This window comes from Poecilia mexicana, unplaced genomic scaffold (genome assembly GCF_051168715.1).
Source record: "Poecilia mexicana isolate PSO_F unplaced genomic scaffold, ASM5116871v1 scaffold_5, whole genome shotgun sequence".
In the NCBI taxonomy this organism is placed as follows: domain Eukaryota; kingdom Metazoa; phylum Chordata; class Actinopteri; order Cyprinodontiformes; family Poeciliidae; genus Poecilia; species Poecilia mexicana.
In genome coordinates this window covers 27,930,686-27,944,862 of record NW_028263374.1, presented here as the reverse complement: position 1 = coordinate 27,944,862, position 14,177 = coordinate 27,930,686, and the positions used below count along the sequence as shown (strand labels likewise).

At 44.2% G+C, this 14,177-nt stretch overlaps 2 protein-coding genes across 3 annotated transcripts; one reads left to right on the top strand and one right to left on the bottom strand.

The window, feature by feature from the left end:
- Positions 1-995: 995 nt before the first annotated feature.
- Positions 996-6,254, top strand: pdhb (pyruvate dehydrogenase E1 subunit beta). Its single transcript, XM_014986262.2, has 11 exons — positions 996-1,109; positions 1,187-1,246; positions 2,328-2,435; positions 2,682-2,744; positions 2,819-2,854; positions 2,932-3,122; positions 3,197-3,291; positions 4,076-4,186; positions 4,986-5,077; positions 5,162-5,303; positions 5,774-6,254. The coding sequence occupies exons 1-11, from the start codon at positions 1,071-1,073 to the stop codon at positions 5,917-5,919; spliced, it is 1,083 nt and encodes a 360-aa protein (XP_014841748.2). The 5' UTR covers positions 996-1,070; the 3' UTR covers positions 5,920-6,254.
- A 1,121-nt stretch (positions 6,255-7,375) lies between these two features.
- LOC106917362 (uncharacterized) lies at positions 7,376-13,540 on the bottom strand. Of its 2 annotated transcripts, none has more exons than XM_014986260.2 (5): positions 12,871-13,540; positions 11,303-11,464; positions 10,636-10,814; positions 10,317-10,560; positions 7,376-8,612 (listed from the first exon to the last, which is right to left on the bottom strand). In XM_014986260.2, the coding sequence occupies exons 1-5, from the start codon at positions 13,381-13,383 to the stop codon at positions 8,175-8,177; spliced, it is 1,536 nt and encodes a 511-aa protein (XP_014841746.2). In that variant the 5' UTR covers positions 13,384-13,540; the 3' UTR covers positions 7,376-8,174. The 2 variants fall into 2 exon arrangements, with proteins under 2 accessions (XP_014841746.2, XP_014841747.2); XM_014986261.2 differs by having other exon boundaries at positions 10,317-10,557.
- Positions 13,541-14,177: the final 637 nt, after the last annotated feature.

Genomic DNA, 14,177 nt, shown 5'->3' with positions numbered 1-14,177 from the left:
AATAAACAGTTAATTATTTATTAATGCTTAGAGAAAAATTAATTACATTTTCATGAAGCATTTATTATCCATCTATAAGGGGAGCCTTATGTAAAGTGGTACACATTATACTTTTCTCAGTGTTTATTTTTGATTTTGACATCCTCAGTTCTCCCATAAATATGACTGTGGTTCTGTATTTTTGGTTTATTTGTGACCAGATCAGACCCACTGCATTCTATAACTAGTAGATTAATTAATTAATTAATTAATAGGTACAATCTATAAGATACTCTACTTTTCATCTACTCAAAACTTTACATTTATTAGTTTTTCTCCTTAATTTCCAGAGATTTGAAAGTCGTATAAGGTATACAGCGACTCAAATTATTTAAAATTAATGTTAAATGCATTTTTATATTTGATAATTTATAGAAAATTGGAAATTTAAACTTTTTATATATTTAAAAGGTATCAAATTGTTTATGCAGTAATTAAATTTGGAAATTGAAATTAAAAACTAAATTTTTAAGCAACTTTTTTTCTTTTTGTGTTAATTAAATCGTGAAATAATTTGTGTTTTTCATATTTAAGGCTAATGAAGTCATGATGTGAGGCTGGACAACTAAGCAAAAATATTTGTGAAATATTTTAAGCAGAATTATTTCTGCATTTATTAACTTTAGATATATTTATTTGATGCATACAGATCCAGTTTTGATAAAATGTTCACACATATAACTAATATGTGTTATATAAATTTTATGTTGAAATGTGGCACTTTTGACTTTCCATTAACCAGACTTGGATTAAGATAAGCTTGTCCAGTCTCCTATGTTTTTCCACTTCCTGTCTGTAGCTTCTGACATTTTGGCACCTTCAATGTTCCATACATAATGACGGCGGGTAGGTGTCCTTGGGTTTTCTTCCACTCTGGGGCTTTCTCCCGCCTCTACCTCCGCTGAGCAGCTATGATTGGCTAAGTGTCACAACACATTCCGTACGGCGTGTGGTCTTGCGCTCTGATTGGTTGAAGTCTCCTGATCTCATTGCAGACCCCGCCTTGTCTCCCGGCAGAGGACAGGGTAAAGATGGCGGCGTCCCTGAGGTGTTTTCTTCGCTCCGGAAAGGTAGGGACATTCTTGGTGATCTTGAAGCTGTTTCTAAGTGACTGTCGGCTTGTCTAACGGCTCCTGTCTTCCCGCAGCGGGCCGTGCTGGTGGCGGTTCGGCGGGGGATTCACAGCAGCTCCCCGGCCGCTGTTCAGGTCAGCCTGTTAGCAGCTAGGACCTGACGCAGTCGTTCTCGGTTCATGTTCAAAATTAGTTTAAACAATAAAATTAATATCACAACATGAAGTAAAAAAAATAATTCGTAAAACACCTTCTGACATGAATTATTTAAGAATGCAGGGGCTATTTACGGAAAATATGGAAACTAAATGTTTTATTTTGTGCAGATGTTTCACTAAACACAGTTTATGTAAGTAAAATTAAGATAAGTAATTAGTTAAAATAATCTTAAACCCACTTTATAAATCAGTTTTAATGAGCTGCCATGAAGGAAAACACACTCCTACCTTGCTTACAATAAATAACAGTGTCGTATTCTGGTGATTATTTTAGATTATTTTTTTTACTTATGTATGAAATCCAGAAACATTAAATATTAAAATGACAATTTTTTTAGTCCTTTAAAGCAACAGTGAGCATTAAAGTGTGATTGTTGTTTAGACTTAATTATTAATAAACTCTAGATATGATTTAGCTTTTTCTGTTGAAATTGATAACTGATAATCATTTGAACTCAATAATAAAATGCTGCATTTACCATTTTGACAATTTAATCTTTATGTTGATCTTTATATTATCAAAATTAATGAAAAAAAATTACATATGGAAGTTTACTGAACGTTTCTCATATTTCATTAATTATTTAGTTGACAGAAATAAACTGATTATTGAGTCTAAACTGGATTAAGAAAAGTGAGTCATGCTAATGAAAATAAAATTGAATTTCACACAGCAACAACATGTTTGATGGCTTTATTTACAGCCTCATTGTGATTTAATGTCAAGGCCTCTCCATGCTGCTCATTTTACAATTTCATTATTAAATATTATTACTAATGTGATGCTCAGCTGTGATTGGCTGCTTGTACAAACCTGTTTTAACCAAGCAGACGGAGCAGGACCTGCTGCTGGCAGAACTCTGTCCATTTTACAGAGAATATCTCCTCATTAAGATCCACAGAGGATCAAAACACAAAGAGCTGATCTCTGATTGGAGGATTATCAAAATACAGAGTTGATCTCTGATTGGTCGGTAACGCTCTGGTCTCCTGGCAGGTTACAGTCCGTGATGCGCTGAACCAGGCGATGGATGAGGAGCTGGAGCGTGACGAGCGCGTCTTCCTGCTGGGAGAGGAAGTGGCCCAGTACGACGGCGCCTACAAGGTGAGAGCCTGGCGAGTCAGAACCGTAAGCCCGGGTCAGAGCTCTGAGCTTATCAATGTATTTTTACATTTATTTTTGCATTATTTTCTTTATCTTTATATGTCAGAAGTGTATTCAAATATTTTAATTGATTTTGTATTATTTTTTTATATTGCTCCATCATCCATCAGAAGTTGTAATGAGTTCATCAGAACCTTTCCTGGGCTCAGGGTGTGTAAGGCGGTTCTGGTTCTGGTTTGTCTGCAGGTCAGCAGAGGTCTGTGGAAGAAATATGGCGACAAGCGGATCATCGACACTCCGATCTCAGAGGTGAGTCTTCAGCGCTCACTGAGCGTGCTCAGTGTAAGTCCCGCCCACCAGTTCATGCTGTGTCTCTGCCACAGATGGGATTCGCCGGCATCGCCGTCGGAGCCGCCATGGTGAGTCCGGCAGTTGCCGCCATGTTGGTTCTGACTGAGTTCTGACTGGGTTCTGACGGGCTGTTTCCCTCCTCTAGGCCGGCCTCAGACCCATCTGTGAGTTCATGACCTTCAACTTCTCCATGCAAGCCATCGACCAGGTCATCAACTCCGCCGCCAAGACCTACTACATGTCTGCCGGCCTGCAGCAGGTGCCCATTGTCTTCCGGGGGCCCAATGGCGCCTCGGCCGGCGTCGCCGCCCAGCACTCGCAGTGCTTCGCTGCCTGGTGGGTCTGAAGGGGGTCTGTAGGTTGGATCCATTCGGGTCGGGCGCTGGTCTGATCTGAATGTCTCTCTGCAGGTACGCCCACTGCCCCGGCCTGAAGGTCGTCAGTCCCTGGAACTCCGAAGACGCCAGAGGCCTCCTGAAGGCCGCCATCAGAGACGACAACCCAGGTGAGACGCCGCCAAGATGGTGGTGATAAAGATGGTGGAGGTGATGATGATGATAATGATGAAGATGGTGTTGATGAAGATAATGGTGGTGATGATGATGATGGTATCAGTAAGGTTCTCCAGTCCAGCAGAAATCTTTTTAGACAATAAAATCCTGAAATCTTCTTCCAGCCGTTCCGGGTTCTGATCGGGAGGTTGAAGCCGACCCACCAGGATCAGGTTGGATTAGGGTCAGCATGGGCGGCTCTGGACGGGGCGATGGAGGGGTTCTCCTCTCCACAGATCAACTCGTCTTGTCTGATCGAACTGATCCGCTGCTCTGGTCTGATCGATCTGATCCGCTGCTCTGGTCTGATCGATCTGGCCTGAGTGATCTGATTCGCTGCTCTGGTCTGATCGATCTGATCCGCTGCTCTGGTCTGATCGATCTGGTCTGATCGATCTGATCCGCTGCTCTGGTCTGATCGATCTGGCCTGAGTGATCTGATTCGCTGCTCTGGTCTGATCGATCTGATCCGCTGCTCTGGTCTGATCGATCTGGCCTGAGTGATCTGATTCGCTGCTCTGGTCTGATCGATCTGATCCGCTGCTCTGGTCTGATCGATCTGGTCTGATCGATCTGATCCGCTGCTCTGGTCTGATTGATCTGGCCTGAGTGATCTGATTCGCTGCTCTGGTCTGATCGATCTGATCCGCTGCTCTGGTCTGATCGATCTGGTCTGATCGATCTGATCCGCTGCTCTGGTCTGAAACAATGTTTAACCTGTGTTTGCTCCTCCTGCAGTTGTGTTCCTGGAGAACGAGCTGCTGTACGGCGTTCCCTTTGAGATGTCCGACGAGTCGCAGTCCAAAGACTTCACAATTCCCATCGGAAAGGCCAAAGTGGAGCGGCAAGGTCAGTGAAGGTCACATTGCAGGTCAACCTTCCAGTGAAAGTGAAGTTCATGTTTTTTTGGTGTGTGGAAAATGAGCCATTTCAAAAACCTCCTGAGAAGTCACATTCAGAGGGCACTACACTGTTACCTAGCAACCCCAGCACAGCAACCCAATTATCTAGCAACCCCAGCTGAGTTTAACCCTTCACCTAGCATCCCAAGCAGAAATCCAGTATGTTTGGTCAGCTGGTTATTCCACTGTATGCGCTGTACAATCGCTGCTGGAAAAGACAAGTGTTTTGTTGTTGACTTAGCATCCAGAAACCACTTGCTGCATTTTTGTTTGTTGTACAGGATGCTCTACTAATGCTTTTCAAAGATGTATGATTGTATAATTGTTTCCAGCCATTTTCAGTGGGAATGTAAATGTTGAATTGGGGGGGCGTGGCCAGCAGCAGCTGGTTTGGATTTAAAGTGACAGGACGCCCTAAAACAGCTCAAAAAAGGCAGAACTGAGCAGACTAAAATTTCATTATCTAAAAATAATTTTGTGCAAAAAGTTTAATTAACATAGACATATCCTAACCTGTTTAAGGATGGATAGTAGGCCAACTTTGACCTACTATCCGACCCGGTTCTGGATGGATGCTTCAGAGCAGAAACCAGGATTGTGAATCTTTGTTTTGTTCAGCGGTTGGGTCAAACCCAGTTCTTAATTTATGATCGAGAGGATTAAAACCTCAGAGCAGCAGGAATCAGCCGGCTGATCTCCTCCGCTCCTCCTGATCTGAAGGTTTTCTCCTCTTTGTCTTTCTTCAGGGAGTCACGTCACGCTGGTTTCCCACTCCCGCTTCGTCGGCCATTGCCTGGATGCCGCCGCCGTCCTCGCCAAGGAGGGAGTCGACTGCGAGGTGAGAGCCGTCTGTCAGTTCTGGCCCATCGATTCTGGCTTGGTGGGGTTCTGGACTGACCCTTTAACGGCTGATGTTTTCCAGGTGATCAACCTGCGAACCATCCGGCCAATGGACGTGGAGTGCATCGAGGGCAGCGTGATGAAGACCAATCACCTGGTAACGGTGGAGGGCGGCTGGCCGCAGTTCGGTGTCGGAGCCGAGATCTGCGCTCGCATCATGGAAGGTGAGAAGGTTTTAAGGTTTAGAAACCTTTGACCCCTGTTGTTACAATTAAAATAGGTCCACAGCCACAAAAGAGAATTTCTTTAGAGCCTTAGCACTGTCAATCATCCTCATGTACTCAAAGCTAAATCTGCTAATGGTGGAAAAACAAGTTACTGTTACTGTTTAGCTGCCGTTATTGGTGGCCATGTTAACTACTAGCCTTAGTATTCACAACAGTTAAAGTGGTTGTGTTTTTAGGCTTTTCTCATGCTTTCAATATAATTTGTTAAAAAAATAATTTAAATAAAATAAAATGAGTTTAAAAAAAACAAGATTTTGAGCTCACAGTTCAGTTCTCTGGTCTCCTCCCAGTGTGTTTCCCAGGAACCAGTTCACTTGTCTGGTCTCCTCCCAATTTATCTCACAGAAACCAGTCCAGTCGGGACCTGTTGTCCACTCTGACCTTTGCCTCCCTGTTGTCTTCTTCAGGTCCTGCCTTCAACTTCCTGGATGCCCCGGTTACCAGGGTAACGGGCGTGGACATCCCCATGCCGTACGCTAAGATCCTAGAGGAGAACAGCCTCCCACAGGTCAAAGACATCATCTTCTCCGTTAAGAAGACGCTCAACGTCTGAAATCCTCCCTCCTGAATGGATCGTTCCCCCCACGGACTTGGAGACTCTGCCTCCCACTTCCTCCCCTTCAGAATAAAAGCCTCTCTCTGTTTGGGACCAGACTGCAGAGCCAATCAGATTTCTTTTGATTTAAAACGAGTTTTAAAGTTTTCCGAGCTCCAAGAACTTTGTTCCAGCATCTCACACCCTGACCTTTGACCTCTGGCTGGGTTGGCCTACGGGAAAGCGCTGCTGGAAGCTGGTGATATTTATTGTAGCTGCAGCAGCTGATTGGATGTTTCTGTTGCTGTTACACAATAAAATCCTGCTGGTTCTGCTCCTTATTCAGAACAGAACTGTTTCTGGTCGGTTCCGTTTGTAAAGGGTATACAAACTTTGTGAATAACAAGGTTCTGGTGGCTGACAGAGTAACTACATATAGCATCATACACTAGGCTACATGTCCATCTTAGCTAGCAGATGAAAGCTACATTAACTAAGCTAATGTTGGTAGTTCAGCAGCAAGTACTACAGCAAATATCACTAATATGTATCTTAGTATTACACATAAATGGGTAGAGTACTGAAAAATGATTAACTGATAGTTTAATGTACTTATATTGTTTATACCAGGGGTGTCCAAAGTCGGTCCTCGAGGGCCGGCATCCTGTATGTTTTAGTTCTCTCCCTGGTTTAATGCAGCTGGATCAAATGATGGCTCATTAGAAGGCCTAAGAAGAACATTGACAAGCTGAAATGGTTGTTACTCCCACCAGGGAGAGAACCAAAACGACCGACTTTGGGCACCCCTGGTTTATACCTTAAGAACGAGGTCAAATCTAGTTCTAAGCTTGTGGCTTGTTGTCATGGCAACTCCATATCAATTGTCATGACACTTAATGATGGTTACCTACCAACTGGGTGTCAGCTACAAAGTTCCCAGAAGTGTGACAACACATGAAAACAATGTATTGGCCTCTGGAGGTCAACAAAGGTAATCTGTGTCTAATCATGTTGATTTGATCAAAGTCAGAGGTAAGGCTTTCCAAGTAAAAAGTGACTTCCTGTTCTGAGGGGGCGGGGCTTATATGACCTCATAATATGAGTACATAGTTTTGTCAGGCATCCAACATGGTTGACTTGTACCAAGGTTGGTGCAATTTGGTATTTCTATATGACAGTTAAAGTTTCAACATTAGGTCCCTTTAACATGCACTAAAACTCAAGCTTTTGATAACTTTGATCCCCTGATGGTTTGATAAAGATCAACATGCTTGAAAAGTCAAAAATAACCCAAAGTGGCCGACTTTCTGTTCGGTTTAGGGTATATCTCTAACACTTTCTGAGGATTCTACCTCTGTGACATATCAGCTCTTTACAATTTGGCAGTTGGACTATCTCACATTAGGGGGTGCTGTAGAGCCATTTGGCCACACCCATTGTCAATTCCAAAAAATAACATTTCAATGGAGCACAATTTTCTTGAGTTTTATTTTATTTCTCTTTCCAGAAGCAAAAATACTTTTAATACATTTAATTAAAATGAGGATATCCAAGCGTTCTGATCCCGGGAGTTCAGGAGCACCGTCCCGGGGCGACGAGGCGCCCGGAGTGAAGATATGGTGAATTTATGGAAAATTATTTCCTCAGCAGACGGTCTTAAACAGGAAGGAAGAGGATAGAGGCAGGAGGCAGGACCCAAGAAAGGAAAGGAGGAGGTTTAACGAGCTTAGGAAACAAGGAGATGCAGAAGGTAGAACACAAGGAAGGAAGACGACTAGGGATCATCAAGAGGAAGGAAGGAGACTAGGGAACATAAGAAAAAAGGAAGGAGACTAGAGTATATCAGAAGGAAGGAGGCATTTAAAGTCATTTCCCTAATTTATTTATCCAGACTGAAAGAATGGGGTTGAGCCTGACCTTTGACCTTCCTGAACCCCTGTCAGGCTGAAGTTGGTCCCACTGGTGGATGAGGCTAGTGAACCTTGACTTTTGACCTTTGTGTTGAAGAGCCAATAAAAAGCTTCAGATCAACACTCGTCACTTTATTGTCCTCATGACAAGCTACAGACGTTAGAACTGTCAACATTCACCAGCTGACCTCTGACCTCAGGAAGGACCAGAGGCTTCTTCAGGTAGAGGAAGGAGACCATCATCATCAGGGCCCCTCTCAGTTTTCCCCCCAGTTGCTGGACTACAGTTCCCAGAATCCCTCTCATCAGTGGGCGGGGCCTCTGCGGCTCCAGGTTGGGTTTGTGGGCGGGGCTTAGCATGTGCTAGGGAGCTGATAGGTCGGATCGTCCCACCTCTGAGGTTCCCTTCAGCAGGCCCAGCCGGACCACCACCACCTTCTTCTTCTTCTGCTCCAGCTCCTCCTCATCCTCCTCATCTTCCTCCTCTCTCTCCTTTCGCTCGCCCCGCCGCTCCTTCCTCTTCTCCCTCCTCATCTTCCTCTCCCTCTTCCTCCTCCTCCGCTCCTCTTTCTCCATCACAACCGCATCGTCCTCTTCCTCCTGCAGTCCATCCTGAACTTCTTCCTGCTCCACTTCCTCCTCCACCGCCATCACCATCTCCTCCTCCTGCTCCTCTTCTTCATCTTCCTCTTCATCCTCCTCCTCCTCCTGCTGCTCCTCTTCCTCTTCTTCATCTGTCGTCTCTTCCTCCATTTCATCCTTGAGCTGCTCGTGTTTCAGGATCAGACCTGGATCCCCGTCCTGTTTCAGAAAAACACGGTTAGCAGGCAGAACGGCGCCCTCTGTGTCCAAAAGAGGAACTACAAAAATATTCATTGAGCTGAACTTGAGGAAGGAATCTGACCTTTCACCTCTGTGACCTCTGGTTCAACATTTGTACATTTTATTACTTTTATCTGAACATTTCCGAACAAATTTTTGCCTTTTGGTTGCAAACTACAAGTTTTTTTCCCCATAACGTCCTACAATTACCCAGTCAGGCAGCAACAGTTTTCAGTCAGAGGCCTTCTTTTATTCTTTGTAAGACAGACTGCTACTGGAGCATCACCATCTAAAACAACTGAGGAGCCTTGGAAGATCTGAGTTGCAATATTAAATTTCTCTTTGTGATAAATAAAAGATTATTGATTTGATTGATCAGCTCTTCAGGAATTTCCTTACTGGAGCTCAAATTATTCAAACTGGGATCTCTGTGATTTTACTGGTTTCAGTTAAAACATAGCATCTTAAAGCTGCAGTATGTAACTTTTATAAAAAAATATATTTTTTACTTATTTGTTAAAAATGTCACTATGTCGGGTCAGTTTGGTATGAGTCAGATAATCTGAAAAACAAACATTCCCAGCACCAACTAGAAACAACCAATCAGAGCCAGGAGGCGAACCTTAGCGCTGTCAATCACAGCCTGCTAGCTGCAGTTAATAAATCCTGTTGTAAATGCTGAAGCTAGTTAGCATTTACAGTTAGCAGTTAGGATAAACAGTTTTCTTATAGCCATAGGTTTTTTCTGTGCTGTTAGCAGAGTACATGAGGGTGATTGACAGTGCTAAAACCCGCCTCCTGGCTCTGATTGGTTGTTTTTGGTCGAGAGTGGTACACTTTCAACAAATATGTAAAAATATGTTGTTGTTTTTTTAGAAGTAACACACTGCAGCTTAGAAGTGGAGCAGCTGGAAAGATCAACTCCCAGAGTTGTTCAGCGGCTCCCATCAGGTTCTGGTCAGGACCGGAAAGCTGCTGAAGATTTGAAGTTTGGACCACTGGTTCTGACCAGGGTTATAACAGTTTTGGGATTTCCTTATAGTTTAGTTTTATGCCTCGATGACATCTGTTTGTCTAACTTAACTGGTCCTAATTTGGTTTTTGAGTGCGCTTGCTAGTTTTCATTAGTTGTAATTAGTTAAATAATGTTTAGTTGTCTTTAGTTGTAGTATCAGATTTATCTTTTCAGTAATGTGGTTCATTTTTAGGTGCAGAATACAAAACAGGTTCAAGTACTGTATTGTATTATGTATTCATGTATTGGGTAATAAATATTCAACAGAAGAAAATATTTTCAAAAAAATGTTTTCAATTATTGCTGAACAACAAACTGACTGACGTTTTCTCTCCATTTTTGCAGCAGCCATTTTGCGAACTAATGCAAGTGCTGTAATTTGCTGCCAGCTTATGAAAACTGCTTGTGTGAGAAAAAAATCTATTCCACACCAGATCGAAAGGCTTATAAATAGATGCAAAAACATAAAAACTAAGAATTATAGCTATAATTTCAAGAAGTTTTAGGTAGTTTCATAACCACACAATATACAGAAGTTTCAGTTAGTTATGGTTTCTCCCCATTAAACCATGTTTTTATTTGTTTTAGTTCAAAACGTTTTCTCAGTTTCAGTTTTTCTTATTTCATTAGTTTGAGTTAATCTTGGTTCCGGTTCGGCACAAACTCACCAGGTCTTTGCCGTTGCACAGCCGGTGCACCAGCAGCCGGACCGTGTCCTTGTTCTGGCACAGCCCCATGGTGTTGAGCGCGTCCAGGACGGATCCGGTGCAGCCCTGCAGCCGGAGCTCCGCCCCCAGCGCCGCCTGCAGGAAGTTGTTCCTCCAGATGTTCCTGGTGAAAAGCGGGATGGCGAGCGCCACCACGGCGCGGCGCTCCAGCAGCGTGATGGCCTGATCCTCAGTCAGCTGGCTGCTAAACAGACAGGAAACAAGTGCTCAGAACCCAAACTTCGAACTGAACTGGGTCGGGTCAGGCGGCGGGACTCACTGGCTGCTCCGGTACAGTGTGTTGATGTCGGGGAACATGGCGCGCAGGCAGGTGGTGACCAGCGGCGCGTTCTGCTGGGCCCAGCTCAGGCAGTGCCGCCACGGGAAGGAGGACAGCGGCTTCCGGTCTGACACCTTCTGCTGGAAGGGACTGTCCGTCCGCCGGGCCAGAACCTTCATCTGCACAGACACGATGAGGTACAAATCCAAAATCCAACATAGAAACTTATATTTCAGGTTTTGCAATGCAGTTTGTAACTTTTGTATTTACCATATGTTTTACATATTTGTTCAAAGTAGGGGTCAACAGTTATCGTATCGTTTATTATTTATCGTGATAAATTTCTTCTGATTTGTCATTGTCATGATAAATTCCAAGTAATGATGTTTACAGACAGTCCGTATTGTCAGGGTTTATAGTTTTACAATACAGAGGGTTGTAGTTTAGTGATTAAAGTTGTTAGCTATAACCCTGATAAAAAATTGAGATGGAGGCTAATCTAAAGTGAACTGTACATTTAGTGAAACAGCACCACCAGAGGTGAGGCACAGTACTGCACTGCCTCACCCCGGACTACTTCCATACATTTCAACAGGAAATGCATTAATTTGGCGATTTTAACCATAAAATATTATCACTGATGGACCACCCGGACCCGGAGACTCACCTCGGTCCGCAGCTGCTTGCTCCAGAACTCCAGCATGGGCTTCCGGGCACCTTTGGACGACCAGAGCATCTGCAGCGCCGCCTTGTAGCTGGACTTGCTAACCAGCAGCGCCGCTTTGCTCTTCTTGCCCATCCTGCGGCCCGGCGCCGGTGACACCTTCGCCTGCGAACAGAACCAAACCTGCTGAACCAGCAAACACCTGGAGGTTCATCGATCAGACTGAAGAGAGAATAAACTCCTGTTGCTAGAGACATGGAGGTTAATCAGAGGGTCTCAGGGGTGCACTAACTTTTTGTCACATGGGTTGAACAGTTGCTTTTTTGTAAGGGATGTAATCCACCATAAATGTATAGATTAAAATGTATTTGAAAGGGCGGTATAATGAGTTTTCCAGCCACACAGGGACATTTTATAGCAAAATCAAATAATTAATTTTACTTCCAGATTTAATGTCTTGAAATTGGGCCTCTGTCTCTTTAAAAACTCCTGCTCTTTCTGAAACTCTGCCTTCAGGAAGTCAGCTCAACATCATTCCTCTATTAGCCTTAATGTTTTTTTTGAGAAGTGTTTGCTAATTGCTGCTAGTTAGTCTGAAGGAGCAAAGGTGGAAGCTCAGAAACTTGGAAACTGAAGATCAGAGCTTGGTCCTTGAAGGCAGCGCAAAGGTCCAACCAGGCATTTTACAGCTGAATGGTTGCCATGGAGATTAAAGGAGTTACCAAACATGAATAGAAAAGTCAAGGCAACACTCCAGGTAAGTTTTTAATGAGGGAACAACATTATAGCATGATGTTAAGCTAAAAAAAGTCGATTTTATTTTACTTTAAGAATCGCTGTGGAGAATCTAATTTTCTCTCACTTTATTCTCAGTATAAGAACAGGATTAAGGACCATTTGCAAAACATCTGCTGAGTTTAGCCGAGTTTAATAAATAAGATAACAGTTTTATTTAGCTGCTGAAAGTCTCTTAATTGACAAAGCTGCAATAACTATAAAAGTTTGGTTATTGAAACTCAGATACTTTATTTTCATGCGTTTTATTTTAACACGGTGATAATTTTACCCCAATTAGAAATCCAATGTTGCAGAAATCCCCATCGATCTGGAACTGCAGTCAAAAGGACGGTCTGCTGGTACCAGTTCTATATGCATCTTCCGGTCTGGTGGTACCAATACGCACCTTCCTGTACTGATTCTATAAGCACCTTCCATTCTGAAGGTACCGGTTCCACTCGCACCTTCCGGTCTGCAGCTGCAGGTTCAATTGTACCGGTTCTATACACACCTGTCAGTCTGAATGTATCGCCGCTAAACCTCCCTGACTGCTGGTCAGTGGCGCAAAAAGTGGGTAGGGCGCTGCACCAGATTGGGCGTCAAAACCCCGTCTGGAGGGGGCGGCGCCCCGATGATGCCTTCGCATACACCTCACCGTGCCCTTACGCTCCTTCACCTCGCGCACGAGTTTTTCCTTTCACGTGTCTTCTTCTCGGGTGGGGGATTTATGTTTTCGCATCCACCTGAATAATATGTAGTTGCGCCCCTACTGCTGGGTCCGGTTCTATACGTACCTTCCTGACCTCGGGAGGCTTGACCCACAGCGAGCGCTTCCCGCTCTGTTTGCGCTTGCCCTTGGTTCGGATGATCTGGGCGCAGGTTTCACACAGGAAGGACTTTTCGTGGACCTCGGAGTCCGGGAAGACCCAGCGGACGGTGTCCGGGGTAGTGAAGGTGAACACCGCCCTGCGGTTAAGGGAGCGGCCCTGCCGCTGGAACAGCAGCCGGCAGCAACAGCAGTTACGGTCCTCCGGCCGTCTGGACCGCCGCGAACCGCCACGCGGTACCGCCTCAGCGCAGCTCACAGCAGGCTCGACCTCGGTGTGAGGGTTCGGTTCTGTGCCTCCGGGGCAGTCCACTTCTGCACCGAGGACGGGTTCTGGGAGCTCAAACTGCGGTGGTTCGGGGGGCTGCAGCGTTCCGCCTGCATTAGGTTCGGTTGTGTCCGCGGTGTGTGCGTAATCATGCTCGTTGGATTCAACTGCAGGTTCGGTTCCGTCTGCTACTCCTGGGTTCTCACACTCCATGGCTGAGGGCGTTCTCCGGTTCGGAGCAGACTCTGTTCGTGCCTGCGACAACCTGGAGCTCCAGAGAAGTGGGTCGGAACCAGAACTTAGCTCAGAGTTCTGCAGAATGAGACGATGTAGAAGTTATAAACGTTTTACCGCGATGAGCTGCAGAAACAGGAAGTAAACTCAATAAACAAAACATCATCCGCCTCCACACACCGCAGAAGGCGCCCCCGCGCGGTGGGAGGCCAGAACTGTGCAGACTATGTCTGCCTTTCTAGACACATAGTGGCATTTTATGGTACATTTGTATGTTACCTTACGTTGTTGTAAAAATGCTGTATATGTCAAATAAAACTTAAAAGATTAAATCCATCAATTATCAATCAATTATCTGTGTACATTTCAGCAATAAGGCAATTCAAAGTGTTTTACATAATAAAAACACAAAAATAAAAAGTCATTAAGACATTATGCAGTCACCAATTGAGAAACCAGTAACAAACACCACAAGTTACATTATCAAAATCACAAGTGACTTGTGATCAATCATAATAATTGATGATTATTCAAATCATCAATTCTCATCAAATAGGTTGAAAGAAAATGTACTTCCTGATATAATGCCTTTAAATTAGGCCTCTTTTAAAACTCCTGCTCTTTCTGAAACTCTCCCTTCAGAAAGTCACTACAACATGGCTCCTTTATTAGCCCTTTAACAATGTTTTAGCAGCATTTCACTGAGAAATTGCTCCTATAATGACCTCAGCTGATGTGAAGTTCTTTGCTAATTGCTGCTGGCTAGTCTGAAG

What these genes read in the sequence shown, in the direction of transcription:
- pdhb (XM_014986262.2), top strand. Translation starts at nt 1,071, where the DNA reads ATGGCGGCGTCCCTGAGGTGTTTTCTTCGCTCCGGAAAG. An exon ending in AGTACGACGGCGCCTACAAG is followed by an intron (nt 2,436 to 2,681) that starts GTGAGAGCCTGG and finishes GTTTGTCTGCAG; the next exon opens with GTCAGCAGAGGTCTGTGGAA. An exon ending in GGCCAAAGTGGAGCGGCAAG is followed by an intron (nt 4,187 to 4,985) that starts GTCAGTGAAGGT and finishes GTCTTTCTTCAG; the next exon opens with GGAGTCACGTCACGCTGGTT.
- LOC106917362 (XM_014986260.2), bottom strand. Translation starts at nt 13,383, where the DNA reads ATGGAGTGTGAGAACCCAGGAGTAGCAGACGGAACCGAACCTGCAGTT. An exon ending in AGCCTCCCGAGGTCAGGAAG is followed by an intron (nt 11,465 to 12,870) that starts GTACGTATAGAA and finishes TTCTGTTCGCAG; the next exon opens with GCGAAGGTGTCACCGGCGCC. An exon ending in ACACTGTACCGGAGCAGCCA is followed by an intron (nt 10,561 to 10,635) that starts GTGAGTCCCGCC and finishes CTGTCTGTTTAG; the next exon opens with CAGCCAGCTGACTGAGGATC.